This window comes from Tenrec ecaudatus, chromosome 2 (assembly GCF_050624435.1).
Source record: "Tenrec ecaudatus isolate mTenEca1 chromosome 2, mTenEca1.hap1, whole genome shotgun sequence".
NCBI lineage: Eukaryota > Metazoa > Chordata > Mammalia > Afrosoricida > Tenrecidae > Tenrec > Tenrec ecaudatus.
The window spans coordinates 204,708,388-204,735,396 of record NC_134531.1 but is presented as its reverse complement, the minus strand read 5'-3'; the positions used below and the strand labels follow the sequence as shown (position 1 = coordinate 204,735,396).

The 27,009-nt window shown below is 42.3% G+C and overlaps 1 protein-coding gene across 1 annotated transcript; it reads left to right on the top strand.

Moving 5' to 3' along the window:
- The first annotated feature begins 1,279 nt into the window (after positions 1 to 1,279).
- Positions 1,280 to 25,362, top strand: NLRP3 (NLR family pyrin domain containing 3). The gene is made up of 11 exons (XM_075542141.1): positions 1,280 to 1,350; positions 7,868 to 7,928; positions 8,430 to 8,744; positions 12,659 to 12,772; positions 13,258 to 15,010; positions 18,556 to 18,726; positions 19,471 to 19,641; positions 20,205 to 20,375; positions 22,233 to 22,403; positions 22,835 to 23,002; positions 24,819 to 25,362. Exons 3-11 carry the CDS (start codon positions 8,462 to 8,464, stop codon positions 24,916 to 24,918), a joined length of 3,102 nt encoding a protein of 1,033 aa, XP_075398256.1. The 5' UTR covers positions 1,280 to 1,350; positions 7,868 to 7,928; positions 8,430 to 8,461; the 3' UTR covers positions 24,919 to 25,362.
- The last annotated feature ends 1,647 nt before the right edge of the window (positions 25,363 to 27,009 follow it).

Here is a 27,009-nt window from a genome sequence, read left to right as displayed (position 1 = left end):
ACTTAGGGTAAACAGAGCTCAATGGCTTGGGAGATCAAACTGCAGGGCAGCGGTTCTCAACCGGTGGGTCTCAACCCCATTGGGGGTTGAACGACCCTTTCACAGGGTCATTTAAGACCATGGGAAAACACATAAATATTTCACAATATATAATTATATATTGTTTTGTGATTAATCACTATGGTTTAATTATGTTCAATTTGTAACAGTGAAAATGCATCTAGCATATGATTCCTCACAGCAGCAAAACTACGGCTATGAAGTAGCTGTGAAAATAATTTTATGGTTCTGGGGGTGTCACCACCACATGAGGAAGTGTATTCAAGGGTCGCGGCATGAGGAAGGTTGAGAACCACTGGGGGGGCGGCCGCAGCTCATGGTTTGAGGCGCGTGGTGGAACTGTATCTCATAGACTCATCACACTGACAGTGTCCTGACTGCTGTGTCCTTGGGAAAACTATTGAGGTTATTATTGCTATTGCGTTACAACCCAATGGGATGACTGACAATGTTGTACTTTTTTGTTTCTTTGGGTTTTTGTTTATCTGCCTTTAGCTTGTTTTTTTCTTTCTTTCTGTTTGTTTGTTTGCTGGTTAGTTTGTTGCTGTTATTGGTGTAGTTGGTCTTACGGGGGTTTGATTTTATCATATTACGGCCACCAAAGTAAACCTGCGTCGTGCATATCCCACGGACATGCAGATAGATTCTGGGCTCCTACTTCACTCTAGCCCCAATTTGAGAACGGTTAGTTCTGATCACATGGCCCTGCTCAATAGTTCCCGGGACCTAAAACAAGCAGCCATCTAAGCAAGATGTCAACTAAGTTCACATGGAAGAAGCACATGAGCTTGTGTGATCCAATGATGACAATAGCAAAATTGAACTTTGACAAAGAGAAAAGTATCAGAGCTAAAATTTTGAACACCCAATTGGTAGAAGGCTATGGAAGACAAAACTCATATTCGGAGTAACTACTTAGGTTAAGCCACTGGCAGACCCCCACTAACCACAGGCAAGGGTCTCAAATAGACTATCAGATAGAAATCATTGTAATCTTGATTATGATGGATCGATCTTGATACTGGGTCAGCTGACTTACCTATTGACCCAACCTGAATTTGTTCTAAGTGCAAGTATTTCTTGTGTGTTCCATGACAACATTTTTTTCTCTGGATTTTTAAATATTGAGGGTGGTCTTTTCTTTTTTTTACTAATTATTTGTATTTTTATCTTTGTATTACTATTATTTTATTTTGATTTTGTTTTTATTATTTATATTAGGTTTCCCAGTTTGTGAAGCACCGAAGGAGTGGATACATAGAGATAATAACTGCTGAAAGGATTTATAGTGTATGTTGGGGTGTGGGGGCGGGAGATAGGGATGGTGAGGGGATTTTGGGAGTAAACAATGAAGGTGGAAGGGAGCACTACAACTGATTGCCAGTTTTAAAGGGCATTTAATCATGGGAGGGGGTGTTCTAAATTGATTGTGGTAATAATTGTATAATTCTTTATATGATTGAATGATCAAACTATTGAATTGTATGCTATGTGGATTAGGTGCAAATACATAAGTAAAACGAAAGAAAGTAGGTCAAAATAAAATGTTTTCTATTGACCAATGCTAAAATATTTAAAATGATGGGGTGGAAGAGGGAGGGGATAAAAGAGGAGGTGATACCAAGGGCTCAAGTAGAAAGAAAATATTTTGGAAATGATGATGGCAATCTATATACAAATGTGCTTGATACAATAGAATTAAGGATTGTTATAAGATCTGTAAGAGCCCCCAACAAAATGATTAAGAATAACATTATTAATAATAAAATAACCTTTCTCTTCAATATTCTAAAAGGGCCTCATGCAAAAAACATTTTAAAAAATGATTTCTGCCTATTTAAAAAAAAACGAAAAGATTCGCGCTTCTGAGGCCACCCAGAGGGAAAAAGACCTGGTAACCTTTGTTGAGAAAAACCAGCAACGGAGAGCCCTGTGGAGCACAGTTCTGCTCTGACACACACACCGTGCATGACAGAGGACCAACTCAATGGCAACTTGTACTGGCAGGAATTTTTCTTTCTTTCTTCTTCTTTAAAGAAAAATACTTTTATTGGGGGCTCATACAGCTCTTATCACCATCCATCCATCCATCCATCCATCCATCCATCCATCCATCCATCCATCCATCCACTGTGTCAAGCACATTCGTCCATTTGTTGCCATCATTTTCAATACATTTGATTTCTGCTTGAGCCCTTGGTATCAGCTCCTCATTTTTTTTCCTAGCCTCCCAACCGCCCTCCCTCCCTCATGAACCCTGGAGGACCAAAGTCTCCCTTCACCCACTTTTCTGTTGTCCATCCCCCTGGGAGGGGGTTTTATGTAGATCACTTTGATCAGTTCCCCCTCTCTCCCCCAACCTTCCACTTCCCTTCCTGGTATTGCTACTCTTAATATTGGTCCTGAGGGGTTTATCTGTTCTAGATTCCCTGTGTTTCCAGCTATTATCTGTACCCATGTACATGCTCTGGTAAAGCCAGATTTGTAAGGTAGATTTGGGGTCACTATAGTGGGTGGGGGGGAAGAAGCACTAAAGAACTAGAGGAAAGTTTTATGTTACAACAGAGCTATACTGACTGGCTCATCTCTTCCTTGTGACCATTCTCTAAGGGGATGTCCAATGTTTACAGATGGGCTTTGGGTCTCCACTCCGCACTCTCCCTCATTCACAATGATATGATTTTTTGTTCTGTGTCTTTGATGCCTGATACCTGATCCCAACCACACCTCATGATCACACAGGCTGGTGCGCTTCTTCCATGTGAACTTTCTTGCTTCTCAGTAGATGACTGCTTGTTTATCTTCAAACCTTTAAGACCCCCAGATGCTATATCTTTTGATAGCCAGGCACCATCAACTTTCTTCACCACATTTGCTTATGCACCTATTTTGTCTTCAGTGATCACTGGCAGGTATTTTTTGAGGACAAAAGACCCTGTGATCTACTTCTGAAAATTAGCCACTGAGAACCCTGTGAACCACCATGGCCCCCCCCCCCCTTCCGCTGATCAGGAGGATGGCACAGGAATCACTTTGTTCCACTATGCATGGTTTCACCAGGATTTAGGGACTTGGTTACAACAGTTAACAACAAGGATTTTCAAAGTTCTTCAAATGAAGAAGGGATCAGTGGAATCATTACAATCACATCAAGCCCAGGCCCCCATTATTAGTTTGGAATTCAAGAGTCCTGGAAATCTAATGACAGGAGGACCTACTTCCAGTTTTTATGGAACTTGATGTCTAATTAGGAAAAAATTTGTTTTTTGAGCATTATGATGAGTGGCTGTGTGTCATAAGTGCCAAGGAAGTTGTTGTCTTAATCACTTTTAAATGGTTTCTTCCTGTTCTTGTTTCTGTGTGATGGAGAAACCAAACCAAACCAAACCAAACCAAACCAAACCAAACCAAACCAAACCAAACCAAACCAAACCAAACTCATTGTCATCAATTCTAACCCAGTAAGGCCCTATTGGAGAGTCTAGAACTTCCCCACAGGATTTCCAAGGCTATAAATCTTTATAGAAACAGTTTTCTACATCATTCTGCCATAGAGTGGCTGGTATGTTCAAATTACTGACTTTTCTGATCAGCAGCCAAGATCTCAAATCACTGGACCACCAGGGCTCCTTGTCTGACGGAGACACGTACTGAGGGAAAAAATGGAACCGTTTTAATCTAGTTTTAGCAGCATAAACTCTGAAATTATGTGGCTCTGTTTTAAATCCAGGCTCTGTCCCTTCCCAGCTTTCTAATCCTGGTCAAGTCACGCAACATCTCTAAGTCTCAGTTTTTAATCTCACTAAAATTGGGGCAAACGAACACTCCTCTCATAAGACGTTGATCAGGTTATGAGAAAACGCATCAGGGCAGAGTCTGTAGTAAGGTTCCGTCAAGTTTGTTCTCACTCAAAGCGACCTTATGAACAAAAGAAGGAAACATTGCCCATTGTTGAGTGACGGCATCAGTCGATCTTCTTGAGGGTCGTTCTCTTTTTGATGTCCCTCCACATTACCAAGCATGACATCCTTTTTCAGGGACTGGACTCTCCTGATAACACATCCAGCCTACGTGTAAGGAAGTCCCATCAGTCTCACTTCCAAGAAGCATTCTGGCTGTATCTCTTCCAAGAAAGGTTTGTTTGTTCTTTTGTCAGTCCATGGTGCGTACAATATTCTTCACCAGCAGCACAAGCCAGATGCATCATTTGTTCTTCGGACTTCCTTAGTGCATTATACATCCTAAACCAATAGAGTGACTATATAATACTTATCATCATTGTGGGCTTTGCAAGGGTCTGAATGTCATTCCCTCTTAGGTACAGTCATCAGGTCAATTTTGACTCATTGCGACCGGACAGTAAAGAGTAGAACTGCTACTGAGGGTTTCTGAGACTGTAAATCTTTATTTTATTTTTTAATCATTTGATTGGGGACTCGTACAACTCTTATCACAATCCATACGTCCATCTATTGTGTCAAGCACATTTGTACATTTGTTGCCATCATCATTCTCAGAACATTTGTTTTCTGCTTGAGCTCTTGGTATCAGCTCCTCATTTCCCCCCTCCCTTCATGCTGCCCTTGCTCATGAACCCTTGATAATTTACAAACTATTATTATTTTGTCATATCTTACATTGTCCGATGTCTCCCTTCACCCACTTTTCTGTTGTCCATCCCCCAGGGAGGAGGTTATATGTCGATTCCTGTAATTGGTTTCTCCTTTCCACCCCACCCTCCTTCCACCCTCCCAGTATCATCACCATCAGCTCTGGTCTTGAAGGGATCATCTGTTCTGGATTCCTGTTCCTATCTGTAGCAGTGTACATCCTCTGGTCTAGCCAGATTTGTGAGGTAGAACTGGGATCATCATAGTTGCTGGAGGGGGTAGCAAGCATTTAGGAACTAGAGGAAGTTGTATGTTTCATTGTTGCTACACTGCACCCTGACTGGTTCACCTCATCCTCATGACCCTTCTGTAAGAGAATGTCCTGTTGTCTACAGATGGGTCTCCAGTCCCCACTGTGTACTCCCCGTCATTCACAATAATTTGATTTTTTGTTCGTTTATGCCTGATACCTGATCTCATCAACACCTCGTGATCACACAGGCTGGTGTGCTTCTTCCATGTGGCCATTGTTGCTTCTGGGCTAAATGGCTTCTTGTTTACCTTCAAGCCTTTAAGACCCTAGACGCTATATCTTTTGATAGCTGGGCTCAATTGACTAACTTTATTTGCCACATTTTCTTATGCACCTGCTTTACCTTCGGTGATCGTATCAGGGAGGTCAGCACAAAATGATATGATTTTTTGTTCTTTGATGCCTGATCCTTTTGGCATCTTATGTTCATACAAGCTGGTGGGCTTCTTCCATGTGGGCTTTGTTGCTTCTCAGCTAGATGACTGCTTGTTTACCTTCAAGTCTTTAAGACCCTAGATGCTATATCTTTTGAATGCCGGGATCCATCACCTTTATTCACCACATTTGCTTACGTACCCACTTTGTCTTCAGCGATTGTGTCGGGAAGGTGAACATCATGGAATGCCAGTTTAAAAAAACAAAATATTCTTGCATTGAGGGAGTACTTGAGTGGAGGCCCAATGTCCATCTGCTACCTTAATTCTAAACCTATAAATACGTGTATATAGATTTGTTTCCCCATCCATTCCATCATTATATATATATATATATATATATATATATATATATATATATATATATATATATGCCTTTTAGACCTCTATATATGCCCTTTGCCTCCTAGTTCTTTCCTCTATTTCCTTTTACTTTCTTCTTGTCCCATTATCATGATCAGCCTTCATTTGGGTTTCTGTAATTTCTCTCAGTTACATTACCCTTGATCGCGCTCTACCAGGCCTCCTACACCCTCCTCACCACCAATTTGGATCACTTGCTGTTCCCTTGTCCCTAGGTTTGTTAACACCATTACTTGGCACCCCCACCCCACCGCCTCCCCTTCTCCCATGTCCCCCTGGAACTGTCGGTCCTATTGTTTTCTCCTCCAGATTATTCATCAAGCCTATCTTATTTAGACAGACCTGTGGAGATAATAAAAATAAGACAGAGCAAAATCAAGCAACAAAATAAAACAAGAACAAGAACAAGCCAATGATAAAACCAAGCCAAAACAACAACAAAAAAGGAAAGCTTATAGTTAGTTCAAGGACTGTTTGTTGGCCTTTAGGCGTGTTTTCCAGCCGAGTCTGTCAAGCTCTGGCCCCAAAGTCTATTTTTGGTATTCCCCGGGGAATTCATTGCTCTGTTCCCCTTGCTGTTCTGTTGCACGCCCTTAGTGTTTTGCCTCAGTGGAGACTGTAAATCTTTTAAAAAAAATTTTTTAAAACAATTTATTAGGGGCTCATACAACTCTTATCACAGTCCATACATATACATACATCAATTGTATAAAGCACATCTGTACATTCTTTGCCCTAATCATTTTCTTTTTTTCCTCCTCTTTTCTTTTTTTTCATTTTATTAGGGACTCATACAACCCTTATCACAATCCATACATATACATACATCAATTGTATAAAGCACATCCATACAGTCCCTGCCCCAATCATTCTCAAAGCATTTGCTCTCCACTTAAGCCCTTTGTATCAGGTCCTTTTTTTTTTCCCTCCCTCCCCGCTCCCCCCTCCCTCATGTGCCCTTGGTAATTTATACATCGTTATTTTGTCATATCTTGCCCTATCCGGAGTCTCCCTTCCCCCCCTTCCCTGCCGTCCTTCTTCCAGGAAGGAGGTCACATGTGGGTCCTTGTAATCAGTTCCCCCTTTCCAACCCACTCACCCTCCACTCTCCCAGCATCGCCCCTCACACCCTTGGTCCTGAAGGTATCATCCACTCTAGATTCCCTGTGCCTCCAGCCCTCATATGCACCAGTGTACAACCTCTGCCCTATCCAGCCCTGCAAGGTAGAATTCGGATGATGGTAGTTGTGGGGAGGAAGCATCCAGGATCTGGGGGAAAGCTGTGTTCTTCATCGGTACTACCTCACACCATCATTGACCCATCTCCTCTCCTGAACCCCTCTGTGAGGGGATCTCCATTGGCCGACACTTTGGCCTTGGGTCTCCACTCTGCACTTCCCCCTTCATTCAATATGGTATATATATATATACATACATATACACATATACATACACACACATATATATACATATACACACATATATCTTTTTTTTTTGCATGATGCCTTAAATCTTTTAAGGGAGCAGATAACCTCATCTTTCTCCCATGTTGAAACTGGTTAGTTTGAACCACTGACTTTGCAGTTAGCAACCCAATACTTAACCCACTGTGCCACCAAGCTTCTTAAAATTCTCTCACAGGTATCCTAAATTCCATTCCATATCAGTTTCTCTCAATTCATTCTTAGCCTCCTAACAGTCACATGGCCTCCATCTAGGCTCTCTTCTCTCATTCCCTACTCAGGCTCTCCTCTGTTCGCACCGTAGTGACTCATCTCATGCCTTTCCCTTCTTTTGTCTTTCATCTGTTCTTCTTCAGGTTAAAACTTAGACATAGAAATAGATCCTTTTAGTTAGAAGAAACCTAAGAATGATGTTTTTCTACTCTTTCACTTTATAGATAAGGAAACTGAAGTTTACAAATAGTAAAGCATTTGTACAAAGTCATAACCCAGTAATCATTGGATCCAATGTTCTTTTAGTAATGCGTTAAAGTATCATCATGCCCTGGTTGGGAGATTGATCATATAATACACCATAAATGCTGTCAAATTTGTGAGTTAAAAACATTTTTTTCTTTCCATTAGGGAAACTTTTCTTCTATGGCATATGACATACCCTTGAATCAAGCCAACAGAACACTTTTTGGTAAGGATTTTGATGGGACAGTGATAGGAGATCTGACCTTTATTCCCTGCAGCGCTCCCCAAGTTCAGCCTCACTCATCGGTTAGTAAAAGCTGGAGTGTTGCTATGATGGTGGGCAGGTTTCAGTGGTGCTTCTAGACTAAAGCAGAGTAGGAAGAAAGACCTGCTGATTTATTTGAAAAAATTAGCTAGTGGAAACCCTGTGGATCACAATAGTTCAATCAAGGCTATGGTACAGGATCGGGAACCATTTAATTCCAAGGTGTAGAGGTCGCCATGCATTGGGCCCAACTCAAACTCAGTTAACTGCACACAAATGAGCTCACTTTACAAAGTGAAGATGGTGCCCCATTCATGTCAAGTGTTATTTTTTTCTGTTCATTTTTAAAGATATGTTGGACAATTTAACTCTCTTTGGTGTAGGGATAATATTGCGGTAGAGGTTATACTTTTTAAAAAGACTTTCCTTACCTATATATGGTTTCACTCGTTGATCCCCCAGCACCAGCCTGCACCTGAGGATTGCAACTGCAGATGAGAATGGCAAGTGTGCGCTGCAAGCTGGCATCTTACTTGGAGGAGTTAGAAGATATAGACTTGAAGAAATTCAAAATGCACTTGGAAGACTATCCTCCCCAAAAGGGCTGCATCTCACTCCCCCGGGGCCAGACCACAAAGGCAGACCACCTGGATCTGACAACCCTGATGATTGACTTCAATGGGGAGAAGAAGGCATGGAGGATGGCCATATGGATTTTTGCTGCCATCAATAGGAGAGACCTTTATGAGAAAGCTAAGCTGGAAGAGCCAGAATGGGGTGAGTCGAAGGAAGATAAAACAGTTTTCTTCAAATCATTCCTATTACCTTAGCTTTCGTCTCTTTCTTGTCATCATTGTAGTGCTATGACAAGAGGGAGGAAAACAATTTTCTCTGTTAAAAATCCAGCTCAGATTTGATCTATGACCAGAAACCTGTTCTGGTTAATCCCACTTTATTAGAAGTGATTCTTGTGCTTGGGATTGCCTCTAGTTCTATATCCAGATGGTGGCATTGTTGTTTCTGTCAAGGAGCCTGACTGCATCCGGAATGATGTATTTGTAGGACAAAGTCTTTCCTATGGCCACCATTGGGAGTGGAATGGTAAAGAAATTCTCTAACTCTTATGTATAAGTTGAGGGGGTGAGTCTTTCCATTTGGTGCCAATGTTCTAGGCAAGAGAAGGGCTTATGGAAGGCCCCAGAGGAACTACAACCACAGGATGATGTTGAGCAAATTGTGCTGGAAGGAAGGAATAAAATGAATTCGTAAACAAGGAGAATCATGGGGAGTTGGAGAGGTGGCAGGGGTATAATAAGCTGGCATAATAATGTACTAATAACGAAATGAGGGGGGTAATAAAGTACATAACCACTTTGCTAAGCCATATTTATGAATTTTATCCTTTATGCCTCACAAAAAACCTGTAACTAGATGCTGTTTTTAATCAATACTTTCAAATTAACAAGGTTAGCCTTGAAGATTCTAGACAGAGCCAGTGCCAGGATGTAAAGCCACTATGCCAGTTGCTGAAGTTTGACTCTTAACTCGTGTTATATTGGCTCTTGTGTGATACGATATAATTCTACTTTTTATCTGTTTGCCATTCTGATCTCACAACAGTTGCACATGTAATACTTCTTTCTCTGACCCTAGGCACTGGCGTTAGATCATATCTCACAAATTAAAGGACATCAATCTCCAGATTGTTAATTTGCCTGAGATGTTAGATGCAAGCTTGGGAATCCCCAAATTTCCTTTTGTTCACATTTGGGGATTCCCTCTCCCTGCTTAGGATGCCAGTTGCAAGCTCAGATAGCCTTCTCATTTTTGACCTATCCTTCTCATGACTCCCTGGGGTTTCATTCCCTAGAATGATTTACAGAGCAGGAGAGACTTTCTATATACATTTTTTTAAAATACAGAAAAAGACATGTGTAGTGAGGTCTGGAAGGATTTCCAGTGTGGAGCTTCTATGTGCCCCAAGGGATACACTACTCTGTCTTTTACCAACCAGGAGGTCCATGAAACTTCTGTGTCCAGACACTTTTGGGGGATTTATTATGTAAGATTGGTTAATTGGATCACCCCAGGGTACTAAGAACAGCTGATATAAAAAAGTTATCTTTCTGGCCCATTTAGCACTTGAAAAAAAATCACCTCATAGCACTTAGGTTCCTGTCAAAGGATGATATGTCCTATGCAGTTTACATGTATCTAGGTCTTATTCTATCATGGCTAAATTTTTCCTATAAGAAATCCTCAATTAATACATTGCTATGTATTAATAATGCTTGTTGAAAGAGAGGAGAACCGAAGCACTTGCAGATGAAGATCAAGTATTATAGCCTTCAGTGTGGATTACAATGCCATATAAAGAAGACCCAAATCCTCACAACTGGATCAGTAGGTGACGTCATGCTAAGAGAGAAAAGATTGAAGTTGTCGAGGAGTTCATCTTGGCTGGATTCACAGTCAGCGCTCATTCAATCAGCAGTCAGGAGGCAAAATAATGCTTTGCCTTGGGTAAATTTGCTGCAGAAGATCTCACTAAAGTGCTGAAAAGCAAGGCTGGGACTCAAATATGCTTGATTGAAGCCATGCCCTTTTCAGTTGCATATGAAAGTTGGACATTGAATAAGGAAGACAAAGAATCAGTGCATCTGAACTATGGCTTTGGCAAGGAAAGTACCACCAACTGCCTCAAGAACAAAGAGCTATGTCTTGGAAGAAGTTCTGCCCTAACACTCCTTAGAGGCAAGGGTGGCAAGACGTCATCTCCAGGATTTTGAACATGTTCTCAGGAGAGACCAGTCTCTGGAGAAGGACGTCATATTGGGTAAAGCGGAGGAACAGGGAAGGAGATGAAGACCCTTGATGATATGGACTGATAGACATAAGAACAATTGTGAGGCTGGAGGACTAGGTGGTGCTTCGTACATACCGTCGCTAGGAGTTGGAACTGACTTGCCAGCACTTAACAACAACATGCGCTTACAATAAAACCCACAGGCGGCTACTATGAGTCGGCATTGATAGTAGCGACTTTGTTTGTTTGTTTTTAGTGACTGTTTAGCTTAGTGACTCTGAATTCTGGATGCCCTTGAACACAACACAACAACGCGAAAAGAATTCCTGGGCTCCATCTGGGTTAATTGAAAACTATTTGTTGAGGGTAGAGTCATGGAGTCTGCCTTTTTAATGCATCCTAGGTGAATGCAGAGGAGCCCTGAGATGTAGTGAGTTATTCACTTCACTGTTAACTACACGACACTGTTAACTGAAGGGTCAGCAGTTCGAAAGCATCAGCTTCTCCTCAGGAGAAAGATGAGATTTTCTACTCCTGTGAAGAGTTAGTCTTGGAAACCTATGGGGGTGTGTGTAGTTCTACTCTGTCCTTAGAGGGTCAACTATGAGTCCGAATGATCTCAATGACAGTGAGTTTTCAGTTTTGAGATGAATCTTAAGCCAGCCAGAATTCTGTACCACTGTGTTAGGATGAGTTGTCTAGAGAAACAAAACCAGTGACACTCATCCGAATATATTGGGAAGATCTTTATGTCAAGAAGTAATTTTATATCTGAGGACCTGATGCCAGGGACTTAAGTGGAGAACAAATGTTTTGAGAATGATGAGGGCAATGAATGAACAGATGTGCTTTACACAATTGATGTCTGTATGTACTGTGATAAAGGTTGTATGAGCCTCCAATAAAAACGATTAAAAAAAGAAGAAAAGTTAAGGTGAAACTCCTGAACTTTCCCAATAAAATGTTTTAATGGAAAACAAAGAAGTAATTTTATATCAAGAAGGCATTTCAGCCCAGTCCAACTCAAGTCTGTGAGCCTGAAGCTAGCCAGGGCCCTCTTCAGACTCATGGACTGCAGACTGATGATGCAGAAAGACGAAGGAGGAACCCAGGAGCGCACAGGCCAGTGGGTGCAGAGCTGCATGGATGTAAGGTCCATGGAAACATGAGAAGGAGCAGTTGGCACTCCAGGGCATTCTGGAGCTATTCCTGCTGGCAGGCACAGAGTCCTGGCAAGGAGAAAGTGAAGGCAAAGGAAGCAGGGAGAAGTTCTCAGTGTCGATCCTATAAAAAGGCCACACCTCCAAGAAGGCTCCATTAAGCTGTGACCTGATTGACAGGTTGGACTCCACCCCTGCATTTTCACACAGGTGCAAGTTAGATATAAACCCGAGAGGTAATTCTTACTCTGGAATTCCAGAATTCTCAATAATATCTTTATGAAAGCACAAGGTATGGGTAAAATGGATTGTGGTATCTTGGAGATATAGAAGTATTTGAAAATGGTCTGAAAATTAGAGTACCAGACTGGGAGAGTAACAAATTTGTGCAAGGATAAAGAGAAACATTACCAGCCTCATATGTCGGCTGATTTATAAGTTTGGGGAAAAGATTCTGCTACTGGATATGACAATAGATACAATATCAGCTGGGTAACAATTACTATTTTGAAATTAGGAGTGCTTCCGGTTGGACACCAGGGATGAATTACCCTCTGATGGTGCAGTGGTTAGGCACTTAGCTGTTAAACAAAAGATGGGTGGTCTCAAACCGCAGCCAATCCAGGGAAGAAGGTGGTGACAGTCCTTTCCCACCGAGTCAACAATGGTAGAGTGCATAATGGCAGTTTTTGACAATGAATATATAATTTCTCGTTTATATTCAGATAATGCATGTGGTTCTAAACCCACTGTGATATGCCGTGAAGAGAGCATTGAAGAAGAGTGGATGGGGTTACTCGGTTATCTTTCCAGAATCTCTTTTTGTAAAAGAAAGAAAGGTAAGTGATGGAAATGGGACATGCTTCCAATTGTTTTTGAGACCCAGTTAAGAAGCCAGTGGGAAGCTGAGTAGTTCGTATCTCTTATATTTTCTCTTGTTCTTAACCCTTCATATTTATTGGGATGCAAACGACTCCAGAGTTAGAAATCCTGCCATCACCAGAAGAAACTGTGGAACCGTGGTTCAGAACCAAAGGACAGAGCATCATTTAAGTTTCCAGCTTTAATAGACCTCTGCTGAAGACCCGGCATGGTTAACTGGCTTGCTAGGTGCTTTGCTGCTCTGTTGCTTAATTGTGTACATAAAGGATTCGAAGCCAGAGTTCTAGAACACTCCATAAAAGATCAGCTGAAAGACAGAGGCTCCTGATATTTCTTAGCGCCAATTGCCCTTTGCTACTGAGAACAGGATATCGTTGCATATACTCGCTAATGGGTATGTAAAGGATTCTCTCTAAAGTCAAACTTCATTTCTTTGCCTTAGATTACCGTAGGACATACCGAAAGCATGTAAGGAGCCGATTCCAGTATATTGAAGACAGAAATGCACGTCTGGGTGAGAGTGTGAACCTGAACAAACGGTATACCCGCCTGCGCCTCGTCAAGGAGCACCCCAGCCAGAAGGAGAGGGAGCAGGAGCTTCTGGCCATCGGGCAAACTGCAGCCAAGACCAGGGACAGTGCTGTGAGTTCCATCAAGATCGAGCCCCTGTTTGGCCCTGATGAAGAAAACACAGAGCCTGTACACACGGTGGTGCTCCAGGGAGCAGCAGGCATTGGGAAAACAATACTGGCCAGGAAGATTATGTTGGACTGGGCATCAGGGAAACTTTATAAAGACAGGTTTGACTATTTGTTCTATATCTACTGCCGAGAGGTGAGCCTCATGACAAAGAGGAGTCTGGGAGACCTGATCATCAGTTGCTGCCCTGACCCAAAGCCTCCCGTATCCAAGATAGTGAGCAAGCCAGCCAAAATCCTCTTCCTCATGGATGGCTTTGATGAACTGCAAGGAGACTTCGATGAGCACATGGGGGCCTTCTGCACAGACTGGCAGAAGGCCGAGAGAGGAGACATCCTACTGAGTAGCCTCATTCGCAAAAGGCTGCTTCCTGAGGCCTCCCTGCTCATTACCACACGTCCCGTCGCCCTAGAGAAGCTCCAGCATTTGTTGGACCGCCCTCGTCACGTGGAGATCCTGGGTTTCTCAGAGGCCAGGAGGAAGGAATATTTTTTCAAGTATTTCTCAGAGGCGCAGCAAGCCAAGGAAGCCTTTCGGTTAATTCAGGAGAATGAGATTCTCTTCACCATGTGCTTCATTCCCCTGGTTTGCTGGATTGTGTGCACTGGGTTGAAGCAACAAATGGAGAGCGGCAAATCCCTTGCTCAGACATCTAAGACGACCACTGCTGTGTACGTGTTCTTTCTCTCAAGTCTGTTACAACACAGAGGAGGAACTCACGAACACCCTCTCTCTGCCAACCTCCGAGGACTCTGCTCTTTAGCTGCTGACGGCATCTGGAATCAGAAAATCCTCTTTGAGGAGGACGACCTCAGGCTTCATGGCCTGCAAAGGGTGGACGTGTCTGCTTTCCTGAGGATGAACCTCTTTCAGAAAGAAGTGGACTGTGAGAAGCTCTATAGCTTCATTCACATGACTTTTCAGGAGTTCTTTGCTGCAATGTACTACCTCCTGGAAGAGGAGGAAGAGAGAGAAATGAGGAACATGCCACAGAGCGTGCTTCCCAACCGTGATGTGACAGTGCTTCTTGAAAATTATGGCAAATTTGAAAAGGGATATTTGATCTTTGTTGTTCGTTTCCTTTTTGGCCTGGTAAACCAGGAGAGAACCTCGTACCTAGAAAAGAAACTAAGTTGCAAAATTTCACAGCAAATCAGGCAAGAATTGCTCAAATGGATAGAAGTTAAAGCCAAGGCCAAGAAGTTGCAGATACAGCCCAGTCAGCTGGAATTGTTCTATTGCTTATATGAGATGCAGGAGGAGGACTTCGTGCAAAGGGCCATGAACCATTTTCCTAAAATTGAGATCAACCTCTCCTCCAGGATGGACCACGTGGTCTCCTCTTTTTGCATTGGGAACTGTCAGCGTGTAGAATCACTTTCCCTGGGACTTTTTCATAACTTGACCAAGGAGGAAGAAGAAGAGGAGGAGGAGGGTCCACACCACCATGTGGTCAGCTGTGTCTCACCAGGTTCACATGATGCCTGCTCTTTCCAGTAAGGAACTGAGGCTTGCGCCCGGGATAGCTCGTGCCTCCTCTTTCTAGCCATCAGCTCCTTACTATCTGCTCCCTCTGCATTCTTCCGCTGATTCTCAAATGCAAGGGTCTCTAAAACCAATCAACCACTTTCTGTAAATTATAACTCAGAGCAACCTCCTGGGTGCCGCAGTAGAACTGTGTGCCCTGGGCTTGCCTATGGCTGACTTCATACAAGTAGGCCTCAGGACTGTTTGTACAAGGTGCCGCTCAGTGAACTTAACCCTCCAATGTTTCAATTAGAAGCTGAGCATATTACTTTATACTACCTAGTGACTCCAGGCAAACACCACTACTAGGTAATAGTGCCACCATGATGTGACTTACTTCTCACACGCTTTTTCATTAGCTTAGATGAAAGGGAAGATAGAGTAAGTGGATAAATGCAGTGACCAAAATATCAGGAAACAACAAACAAATCATTTCCGAGTGGCAATTCGGTGCAAGAAACTGTTCCAGGTATTATGTTGAGTATGATCCAAAACCAAACTCAATGCCTTTAAGTCGAGTCCAATTCATGCGACCCTGCAGGACAGAATAGAATTGCCCCTTTGGAGTCTTTACCAGAATAGGCCGCTTCACCGTTCTCCTATGGAGTGACAATGGGTTTGAACCACTGACCTTGTCATTAGCAGGTCCCTTCGTAGATCAGTATACCACCAAGCCTCCTACATGGGTTATCAAAACTCAAAACTCACTGCCACCGAGTTGATTCCAACTCATAGTGACCTGATAGGACAGAGTCGAAACCAGTGGGTTTCTGTACTTTCTTACGATGGTAGCCTCGTCTTCCTCCTGAGGATTGGCTGGTGGTTTCAAACTCCATATCTTGCAGTTAGCAGCCCAAATTAAAACCACTATGTCATCAGGGCTCCTAAATCTAAGCTGCTTGTAATCTTAGAGCTCTCATGCATAATAGTGAACTAGCCCTCCTGACCAATATACTTAAGAGTAAAAGTGTGCTGGAGACTATGTGTCCCAGGAACACAGGAAGCAGAGGACCCTTTGAGCTGACGGCTCTGTGAGCCATGTTTAAGCCTGCTTTCAAGGCCTGGAAGGGTGCAGATGAGTAGAGAATAATGTGAAAGGAATTCTAGATGCGAGGACCAGTCTGATTAAAGGCATGGAAATGGCCTGAGGAAGAGCGTATGTAGATGTAGTGGGGAGATGGCTGTATTGGCACAAAGGTGGCGAGGGGACACTGAAGGTTTCTGAGGTGTGTCTAGAGGGAGACAGACTAGGAGGAAAGAGTTAGTGATCTGCCTTCAAAGACCAGCCAGTGAAAACCAAAGGCTTCGCAGCTGTGGGATCTCGTTATAGATAGGCTCACCACTAGTGGGGCTGGGGTTGCGAAGCTCACTTGGTGACAGCTGACAATAGCAGCAAGACTGGAAAGGGAACACCGCTTCCTGTCGGCTTCACGCTGTTTTTTTCTCCGTTAGGGGTTGGCAAACTTCAGGTTGTGAGTCACCTGTGGCTCTTTCAGTATGTATATGCAGTTCTGAAAAAAAATTGAAAAAAATTAAAGGATGTTATTCAGATAAGGGTGATTTCATTTGTTTGTAAAAACAAACAAATAAAAACAACCATGTTTATGGCTTTGAAATAGCTTTTAAATTTTGCTGTGAGGGACATGATTGGCTCTTCGGCTCAAAAGTTTTCCGACCCTCGTTCTAGGTGGTTCCCGAAATAACCTGCTTCTGAATTTGTTGAATACAGACGTGCTAGGAAGTTGAGAGCCAGCCACCCTGTCTATAAAATTAAGGGGCTGAGTTATCTGATTTCCGAAGTCCTTATCAAGCGTAGTGGTCAGTGACGCCTGCATGTCAGCATCGTCGTTTCTGAGGACTGCCATTAGACAATGCCACAGAATGGGTGGGTTTTAAAGAACAGAAATATGGCCTCATAGCTCTCGAGACTAGTTCAAATTTAAGGTAATGACAGGGCCATCTTCTTTCTGTCTACTTAGGGGAAGATCCTTCCATGTTTCTTTTAGTTTCGATAGCCTCTGACTTTCCTAAATTGTAGAAGGATCTTCACATGATATGTCTTCTCTCTGTGTGTGACTCCCTAAGCTGGTTCTCTCCTTTCCTGTGACATCCCTCAGTGATATTAGGACCCACTCTACTCCAGTTTGACCTTAATTTATAGAAAAGAAAAAACATATTTCCAAACAAGGTCACATTCACAAGTACAGGATTTCAACTCATCATTATTCCAGTCAAAAATCCAACCCATCTCCAGAATTGTTGATAGTGGTTGGTTTGAGGTGATCCCAAGTGAAAGTGTGGCTATATAACCTTTGTATGAGACACAGAATAAACATCAAGAAGAAGGGGAGCATGTGTCCTGCAACTAGCAACATTGCGTCCCAGCTCTCCGCCGTGGCATCTACCAGGAGGGCTGTTTTACTCACCATTCAGTCATCAGGGCCTCCCTCGGGAGCCATGGCAATGACTGAGACGAGGGAAAGGAGTGATGCACAATGACATCTGCAGAGAGCACCGGGGGTTCACAGGCGGCACCCTGGAGCAGCAGAGAGAGTTAGGGAAGAGGTCTCAAGTAGTCATACTTCTGCCCAATTTTTAGGGACAGGGAAGAGGCAACCCAGGGAGAAGGACTAGTGGTTTAGAGCACAAGGGGTGGGAAAGATGGATACTTTTCAAAGAGTTCAGAATGGTAGATAAAAGTAAGGAGAAAGAGAAGAAGTGAAGGGAGAAGGAGAGAGACAGAATGGAGAGACAAGGTAGAAGGAGAAGAAGAAAGCAAATATGATCCTGAAAGAGGTTAAAAGTGAGGGAGAGATATCTCACCTGATCAATATCTGACAGCTATGAAAAAGGCTCACGAGAATTCAAGCTCCTAGCTTCCCATATTGAAGTCTAGTGCTCGTTTCTCTAGATAGCAACTACCTTTGTCTGAGGGTAGGGATTTGCCTTTATATGCTTCGAACCTAGCAAGGATTAGCTGGATGCTTGTTAAGGAGTACAGAATCATCAGTCCGGACTTTCTGAGTCAGAAAATGCATTTTAGCAGTAGCCGTCAGTGATTCAAAGGCAGCTGAGCAATGGAGGATGAGCAATTTTCTGCCCTGGGGTGAGCTTGTGTCCTGTGATTTCTTTTGTGATGAAAACTTTTCGAGAATACACAGCATAGGATACTCTTCCAGAATCCATAGCATAGGATCTCCAGGCCCAGAGACAAGGGCTCTGACAGATCGGCAATGAAGAAGCAAATCCTACTGACAGTCGACAAATTCACAGGCTAACTTCCGATATCGTAACTCGTTGGGGGATTAGTTCTACCCAGGCTCCCTTAGGTCCTTTTCAGTTTTAGGGAGCTAATGCTTAGCCCTGTGTCCCATTTAATAATCACTAGACATTTTTCTGAGGCTTTGTGCCCATTGCTCCTGCCCCCAAATTGCAATTTGGTTTTGTAAAAGACTGATCTTTTTTTGTTTGTTTGATCTTTTTCTTATCTTTCCTTCTTCCTTCCATTTTCTAGTCTTGTGAACTACTGCCTCACTTCTAGCTTTTGCAGGGGCCTCTTCTCAGTCCTGAGCACTAACCGGAGCCTTACTGAATTGGATCTCAGTGACAATACTGTAGGGGACCCAGGAATGAGGGTACTGTGTGAAACACTCCGGCATCCTGGCTGTAACATTCAAAGATTGTGGTAAGTCTCCCTCTGGGTGTGTACGTGCACACACAGACATCCATGCAACATGTGTGTGAGCATGAGTGAGCGAAGGACTAAAGCAGTCTTAGCGGCATGGTAAGCGGAAAGACAGACTGTTTGGGCAGCCAGTTGTTAGAAAAGTGTTAGATGGGGAAACGCGAACGTGAACGAGGAAGTCTTTTTTGCAGTACAAGGCAGTGGTCCTGCGCTGAACATCAAAGTTTCATTATACAGAATAAGATGTTAGGCTCCTTCAGAGGAAAGATGAATTGAATAAGCAAACAGCGGCATGGAGTGCAAAGCCGGCGGAAAAAGTCGATGGCGACAACGCTGGAGATAAACAGCCTCTGGCCAGGGAAGTGCAACTCTCCGGACTTGCCGTGGGACAGAGCACGTGGAAAGGAGGTAGAACCTGCAGGTTTAGCACCTCTCTCATTTCCCACGAGACTGGCATGCCGTTTATTCATTGGAGGGTCCGTTACAGCGGACATGGCATTCTTTGCTCATGGGCGTTGTGATTTTAGACTCGGAGCTAGTGAGCCCGAAGACTACCTTCCTAGGTGTCTCCGGCTGTGTTCAGATGCTTTCTGATGAGATTCTACTTTAACGAGAACTGTGTTATGATTTTCCTTTAACAATTTGGTAAAACAAATATTTTGATACTGAAATAGAGACCAGCATTTCAGGTAGTTACAGAGAAGACCCTCTTTGATTCTCTCAATTTCTGTTCTTTGTGTGAAGGTTAGGGCGGTGTGGACTGTCCCATCACTGTTGCCTGGACCTTTCTTCCGTCCTAAGCAGCAACCAGAAGCTGGTGGAATTGGATCTGAGTGACAATGGCCTGGGAGACTCTGGGGTCAGACTTTTGTGTGTGGGACTGCGCCATTTATTCTGCAATCTGCAGAAGCTGTGGTGAGTCTGAATTGCTTTCCCTTATGAAGGACAAGGCAGTGGCTTGCATGAAACAAACAACAAGAGTTTTAGTGTGAGAATAACTCTGTCTGATAGACACTTGCCCGTGTATATCTCTGCGTGTCAGTAGATCCGTAAGGTAGGCTTTGTTATAGGAAAAATCTCATATTCAGCTCTGGAGGGGAGCATAAGCCATTAAAAACAATGCCTTTAAAGTATTTAATGCCTAGCTGAGAAAATGAAACAAATATAATGTATTACTTTAGAAGAATTGCAGAAATCATGAAAAATGCAACTCTCAGTCCAAACCCCAATAGAAAAATAATGAAGAAAACCATACAGATACTTAATACTGCATAGAACCCTTCATTTTATACTTTTGGAAGGTTACACATTTTTAAGAAGTAAACAGAACACATAAAATAGTACGGAGGACCAACAGTTCATATAGAGCTTGGGTCTACTCTCTCCCCGTGCATGGACTAGACTAGAGACTGACACAGGAACGAACCTCCTTAGCTTAAGACTGCGTGTGACTGTGACACTGTGCTATCTCCGTGAAGGCTCGTCAGCTGCTGCCTCACATCAGATTGCTGTCCGGATCTTGCTTTAGTCCTGAGTACCAACCAATCCCTGACCAGACTCTACATGGGGGAAAATGCCCTGGGAGACTCAGGAGTTGGGATTTTATGTGAAGAAATAAAGCATCCACAATGTAACCTGCAGAAATTGGGGTGAGTCTTCTTTGGTATTTTGCAGAAAGGCAAATTTGCTTCAGTTAGCTGGAAAGTACAGATGAAGATGATATCTAATCAGATATATCTGAAGTGGTTCAAAGCACTACATTCACATGCATAAGATATATGTAATATATACAGCTGCTAAGAAGGTATTTTGAAGTCCCGCTGTGGGGCAAATATTAACAAGCTTGGGTGCTGACAAAACCTTGGTTGAGTTTATACAATTTTATGTATGTGTAAGAGTTTCTTTTTTTCTTAAACAGTTTTATTGGCACTTCATCTATATATCAAACAATTCAATCATATCAAGAAGAATTGTACAGTCATTACTACAATCAATGGTAGAACATTTTCTTTTTCCTTGCACTCATTGTTATTCATGAAATTTAAAAAATTGTGGCAAAAATATTCATACCAAAACATTCTCCAATTCAACAACTTCTACATGTATAATTAATTCAGTGCCATTGATTAGGCTCTTCATGTTGCACAAATATTATTAATATCCTTTCCCAAATTATTCCACTACCATTAGCATAAACTCAATGCCCCCTAAACATATCCTCTTGCAACACACTCAGCCCCCTCCTCCTTTGACCCGTTCCTGCGCTCTTCTTCCTGCTTTATTCAATAGTGGGGCTTTCCACGGGCTGCCCAGCTGTAACCAGAGGCAACTCTAAACTCCTTATTCCTATTAGTTTTAGTTCCCTCTTCCTTTCGCATATTTTTTTTGCATAGTATCAGCTATATCTCCTTAAAGCCCTAATTTATATAATGAGCCTATGCTCAAATTTTTTCTAAGTTTCTTCTTTGAGGTTAGTGTGAGGTTGTTATACCTTTACCCAGCACACTAGGATCACCCTGACCAGTCCCACTTGGGGCTGCTCCTGCCTTTGCTTCTAACACATTCTCTACCCCAACTTGAGTCATATTGAATTAGTCTTTATTTCTTAAGAACTGCTCTTTCATGCTTTCCCAATCGCAATGATCAACACATTACTCCCTCCCCCACCCCTATGGGATGAACAACAGAAACCGTGGGGAAAGGAGACAGCACTGGGTGTAACATATGAAAATAATAATAATTTATAATTTGTCAAGGGGTCAGAAGGATGTGGGGGAGGGAGTGAAAAAAGAATGTATGTATGAAAAAAGAGGAGCTGATGCCAAGGGGTCAATAGAAAGTAAATGTTTAGAAAATAACGATGGCAACATATGTACAAATATGCTTGATACAATTGATGTATGGATTATTATAAGAGCTGTAAGAGTACCCAATAAAATTAATTTTTAATAAAATAAAAACAAAATAAGCATAAGAAAAAAGAGTAGAGTTACAGTCTCAGAAACCTACAGAGGCAGGTCTACCCTGTCCTATAGTGAGTGTTGCTATGAATCATGTCTTCTTTTTAAATCATTTTATTGGGGGCTCTTACAGCTCTTTTAACAATCCATACACACATTCATTGTGTTCAGCAGATTTGTACATATGTCGCCATCATCATTTTCAGAACATTTTGTTTTTACTTGAGCTCTTGGTATCATCTCTTTTCCCCCCTCCCCCACCTCCACTCCCCCCTGAACCTTTGATAATTTATAAATTATTATTAAAGTGAATGAAGGGAGACAGTGGTTGGTTTGTCAAATTTCAAATCTGTGAAAGGTACATGATTGTTTTAACTGCACCGCCTGCATTGCCTGGTTGAGCTAAGAATCAAATATGATGCAGCTCTGCCGTTAGGAAGGATGACAGGTGATGGGTAACCTGGGGTGTCTTTCTGGAAAAACAGCTGTAAAATTAGCCATAAGGAAAGTCAGATATTGAGGACTCTTCTCTCTTCTTTCTGACAGATTGGTGAATTCTGGCCTCACATCAGCTTGTTGTCCAGCTCTGTCCTTGGCACTCAGCACCAACCAGAACCTCACGCACCTTTACCTAAGGGACAATGCTCTAGGAGACAAAGGGGTCAAGGCACTCGGTGAGGGACTCATGAATTCCAACTGTAAGCTTCAGATGTTGGAGTAAGTTCCTTGACTTCTTATGACATTGGGAATACATGGTGACTAAGAGTGGCAGAAGGTGTGGGGGGAATTAGAGAAGTGAGAATATCACTCAAGTGTTTGGCATACTGAAGGATGAATTTTATTACATGATGGTATTGATGGTATAACAATAAAACTTGAGTTTTTTAAAACCACAATTCTTTCTACCAAAAAGAGTGAAGTATGTGACTTGTGTTTTAGGGACATTTTCAATGAGACACAGATCAGATTTGGGGAAAAGTAATTTACAAATTTGTCATACAAAACAGAGGAAAAAAAGAAAAGTAATAAAATGTATAGACTGTTCTATACATTTTATATGATTTGTATTCTAAACTTTGCAAGCTAAGATCTGGAAGGCCTGGAAAGAGTATTAAGGGAATTTTTTTTACTTCACCCCTTTCTTGCAGATTAGACAACTGCAATCTCACCTCACACTGCTGTTGGGATCTTTCTACAGTTTTGACTTTGAACCAGAGCCTGCGAAAGCTGAGCCTGGGCAACAATGATCTTAGTGACTTGGGTATCATGCTTCTCTGTGAAGTCCTCAAACAGAACTGCCTCTTGAACAGTCTGCAGTAAGTGTGCTTTGGAGAGATTTGCGAAGTGGTGGGGAGTTGTCGGGAAAAAGCCTGTCACCCAAATCCAGGAGGGGTTGGGCTTCGTTTTCACTGAGGCTTTTGTTGTGCTTTCACCAGTTAGTTCAGAATAAATAAAACATTTGAAAGGACACATGCATCATAAACTATATAACTCTATCCAGGTATCCATAATTATCAGGGTTCAATTGGATGCAAAAGACTTTCCATCCATATTCCCCAAAGAATCATCAGTCCTCATGAGACTGGCCAAATAGGACTATATTTTTACATAAAGGATTTTATTTTGTACAACTAGAAAAGTCTAAAATTCATTCCACTAGAAAAGACCTTTACATAGTTCCATGTTGTTGGTCTTATTTTTGAGGTTTCATAAGTGGAGAAAGATGCTCTAGGAACATTAAGATCAGAAATTTCATAAAATCTTGCCTATCTTTAGTGTGCTTATAGATTACTAGCTCCCTTTAATCATGGACAATATCTCCAAGGTACTCATGGCCTCTCTATTAAGAGATAACTCATTAATCTTGTAGTTTCTGTTAACCCAACAATTCAGTCAAATGATGATTTTTAGAAACTATTTTTCTTAGATGTGATGATATGAGGCAATAGAATGTGTACAATACAATGGTACAACGCTTCTCAATTTTCAGCAAACATTTTGTTTTTAAAAACCCTTTTAATTTACTGTTACGCAATGAACAATTCAAAGGTGTGTGGCATGTCTTTAAAATAATTAATCAGTCAGAGGAGTGGTTAGTCCATAAATGAAATTAGATTGGCCTTAAGTTGTTAGTAGATGAAGCTGGGTAATGAGCACACACATTTACTATTTTATTCTTTATACCTTTTCATACATTAAAAATGTTTAGTATTGAAGGCTAAACATTAACAGAGAAATTATATTGCACATGTAAAAAAGATCAAACTGAATGGTTAGATAGAGGTTGGCGGAGGCCTTGAGACTATGGCTCTTATGGTTGTTAGTTGCCATTGAGTTGGTTCTGACCCCTACTGACTTAATGGACAATAGAATGAAAGACAACATGGTCTTGCATCATCCTTACAATCGTTCCTATGCTTGAGACCGATGCTGCTGCCACTGGGTCAATCCATCTTGCTGAGATGATGGGTTCCTCATTTTGCTGCCCCTCTACTTTACCAAGCATGATGTCCTTCTCTACAGACTGGCCTCTCCTGACAACACGCCTAAAGTATGTAAAACTGAGTATTGCCAACCTTGTCTCTAAAGAGAATTCTGCCTGTACTTCTTCCAAGGCAGATTCATTTTGGAATATATTCCTCAGTCACCTGGAACAGAACTCCCCCCATAGTTCAATTTTCAGTTAACAAGAGAGAGGTCTTTAAGGTTAAGAATAAAACTAGTCAGGTGTGTACTTCAAACCATTTGAGGTGAAATGAGCAACATTTGCCCAAGGACAAAGCTCAGAAGGCAGAAAAGGGGAAAAAGAGAAGGCAAAATGGAAATGGGAGACACAGGGAGAAAGGGAGATAAGTGATATCACACTGTGGGGATTGCATTCGCTAACATGAAACAAAGTCTTTTGGAATTGTTGAATAGAAAATGATTTGCCCTGTAAACCTTCACCTAATTCATAACAAAAGTAAACAAATCAATGAATTCATAACACTCATATTGCTTATGTAGCACAGCATTTCAAAGCGTAGAGATTTCTGAGGTTCACGGAAGTAACATTTGAAATTTAGAAGGCAAGCACTCTGTAGGGAATTTCTTTGAAGAGTACAACCCAACACTTTGTACTTGCTTTCACAGGTTGAGTAAGACGTATTTCAGTAATGAGACAAAATACGCACTGGAAACCCTTCAAGAAGAAAAGCCCGAGTTGTCCATTGTCTTTGAGCCTGCTTGGTAGTGATGGAAAGAGGACATCCAGACACCATGGTTTGTGGCACTCATGTTCCCACTGGGAATGAATGTTCTTCCATCCAAGGTCAAGACCACAGCGCTGTGATTTTTCCGACCCAGAGTCAGACAGTGAAAGCTTGCTGTTGTTGTCATTAAGCTTCTTTGTCTTTGGGTGGAAGACTGCAGTGAATAATTAAGATCATATTGTTGTAACCATAGAGCCTTTGTTAGAAGGTAGTTTGCCTTGGTGGACTTGTGTGATTAGCTCATGCAATAAAACATCTTATTTTTTTTGCTGCCTCTCACTTTCTTTAATGCTCTTTTTCTTCTTTTTCACTTCAGTTTATTTTTATTGCTGTTATCCTTTCTGTCATGTTTTTCTAAGTGACCATTGTATAGAACAAGATAATTATTTATTATGTTGTAATTTTGTGGCAGCATCTTATTATTTTTACTTTTTGTACATGAATATTTTCTAATAAAATAATTTGGTTATTGTAGTTAGTTTGTAATTTAAAAATGTAAAAAGTATATTGTATTTATTGAGTATAACTGTATTTTTCCTTAATTTTAAAAATATAAGAAACTATTTTTAATTTATTGAAGCTATTAAAGACAAATAAATTTATATATGTGATTTTTAAAACCTCTTTTACAGATAATTCAACTGTAGTCAATGGAAATAATGATCCTTATCCTAAATCTGATTATTAGAATTTTATCTCTGGTAGCAATGGAAGCATGCAGGGTACTAAACAGAATATTATGTGGTAAATGCCTTTCTTCTTAAGTGGTAAGAATTAATTTTGATGGCAGGCTCGCACACCGGAGCCACAGCACAACCAGGCAGATGGCAGAAGCTTCTGCCTTGACTCAGTGCTCTGTACCTACCCGACGGCCACCTGCCCCCCCATAGGTTCGTACCCCATATGGGCGCTCCTCACAATCCTGATGGCCAGCCTCTCCCCACCCGCAGGAGGCTCATGCCCAGATGCCACAGGGAAGCCAAGGCACACAGCAGAGCTTCTGCCCTGTCTTTGTGCTCCGCGAAAGGCCATCAACCAGATCTTCCCCCACACTTAGAGGTGTCAACCTAGAGGTTCCCCCCACATCTTTGTGCTCCTCACAGATCTGCTAGCCAGCCCCCTCTCTGACCCTCTATACACACGTGCGGGTGCACACGCGTGCGCGCATGTGCGTGCAGACGTTCCCATCCTGCCACATCATTTCAGGCCTGCCGGGCAGCTGACACGAGTCTGGCAGAAGCTTCCAGAGCTGTGGAATAGGGACCCAAGCCTTTGGGGCTTGCCTACTGCATTCTCCTTCTCCCTGCTCAATCTGCCCCAACCTCTGTGCTCCAAGCAGTGGACTGGCACACCAGTGGCAGCCCCCCTCCCACCCGCCTACCTGTGGGAAGTGCCCCTAGCCAGAAACAGATCACCCAATCCCCAATTCATCCCCCAAATATGCTCCCCTGCACTAGGGTCAACACTTTCTATCAGACGGCAGCGTGCAAAGCTGAAAACAGTCCCTAAGGAGACCTGAAGGTGGCTGGAGTACAAAGCATAGGCCAAGGCATGAGGCAAACCCCAGCAGGACAAAGGTGAAACACAACCCCGCCAGGCAGCTGGCTAAAGGCAGCCTCCAGAAACACCAACACCAGCCTCCCAAAGAGAGAGCCCAGGGCTCTGAGACACGCGGGAAAATGGCACCTAGTTCAAATAAATTGACCAAACACCAGCAAGCTGCTTCCACAGCTTCAACAAGAAAAGAGAAACAAAATCCAAAGCCAGAGGATGACTTGGACCTAATGGCAGTCATAGAAAAGGTAGAGGTTGACCTCCCACAGAAAGAAATCTTCAGAATGCTGCTTGGAGTCATACAGGGCATGAGGGAAGCAATACAGAAAAAGGATGAACTGATAGAGAAGATAAAGGCCATGCACCAAAGGGAAATACAAGAATTAAGGGACAAGATAACAAAACCTAATAGCAAACTCATGACTTCGCCCAGAGAATGGAGGAGGCAGAGAACGGCACCAGTGACCTAGAGGATTCGCAAGAAGAAATTAATAAACGTGAGAAGAGTCTAACAAGTC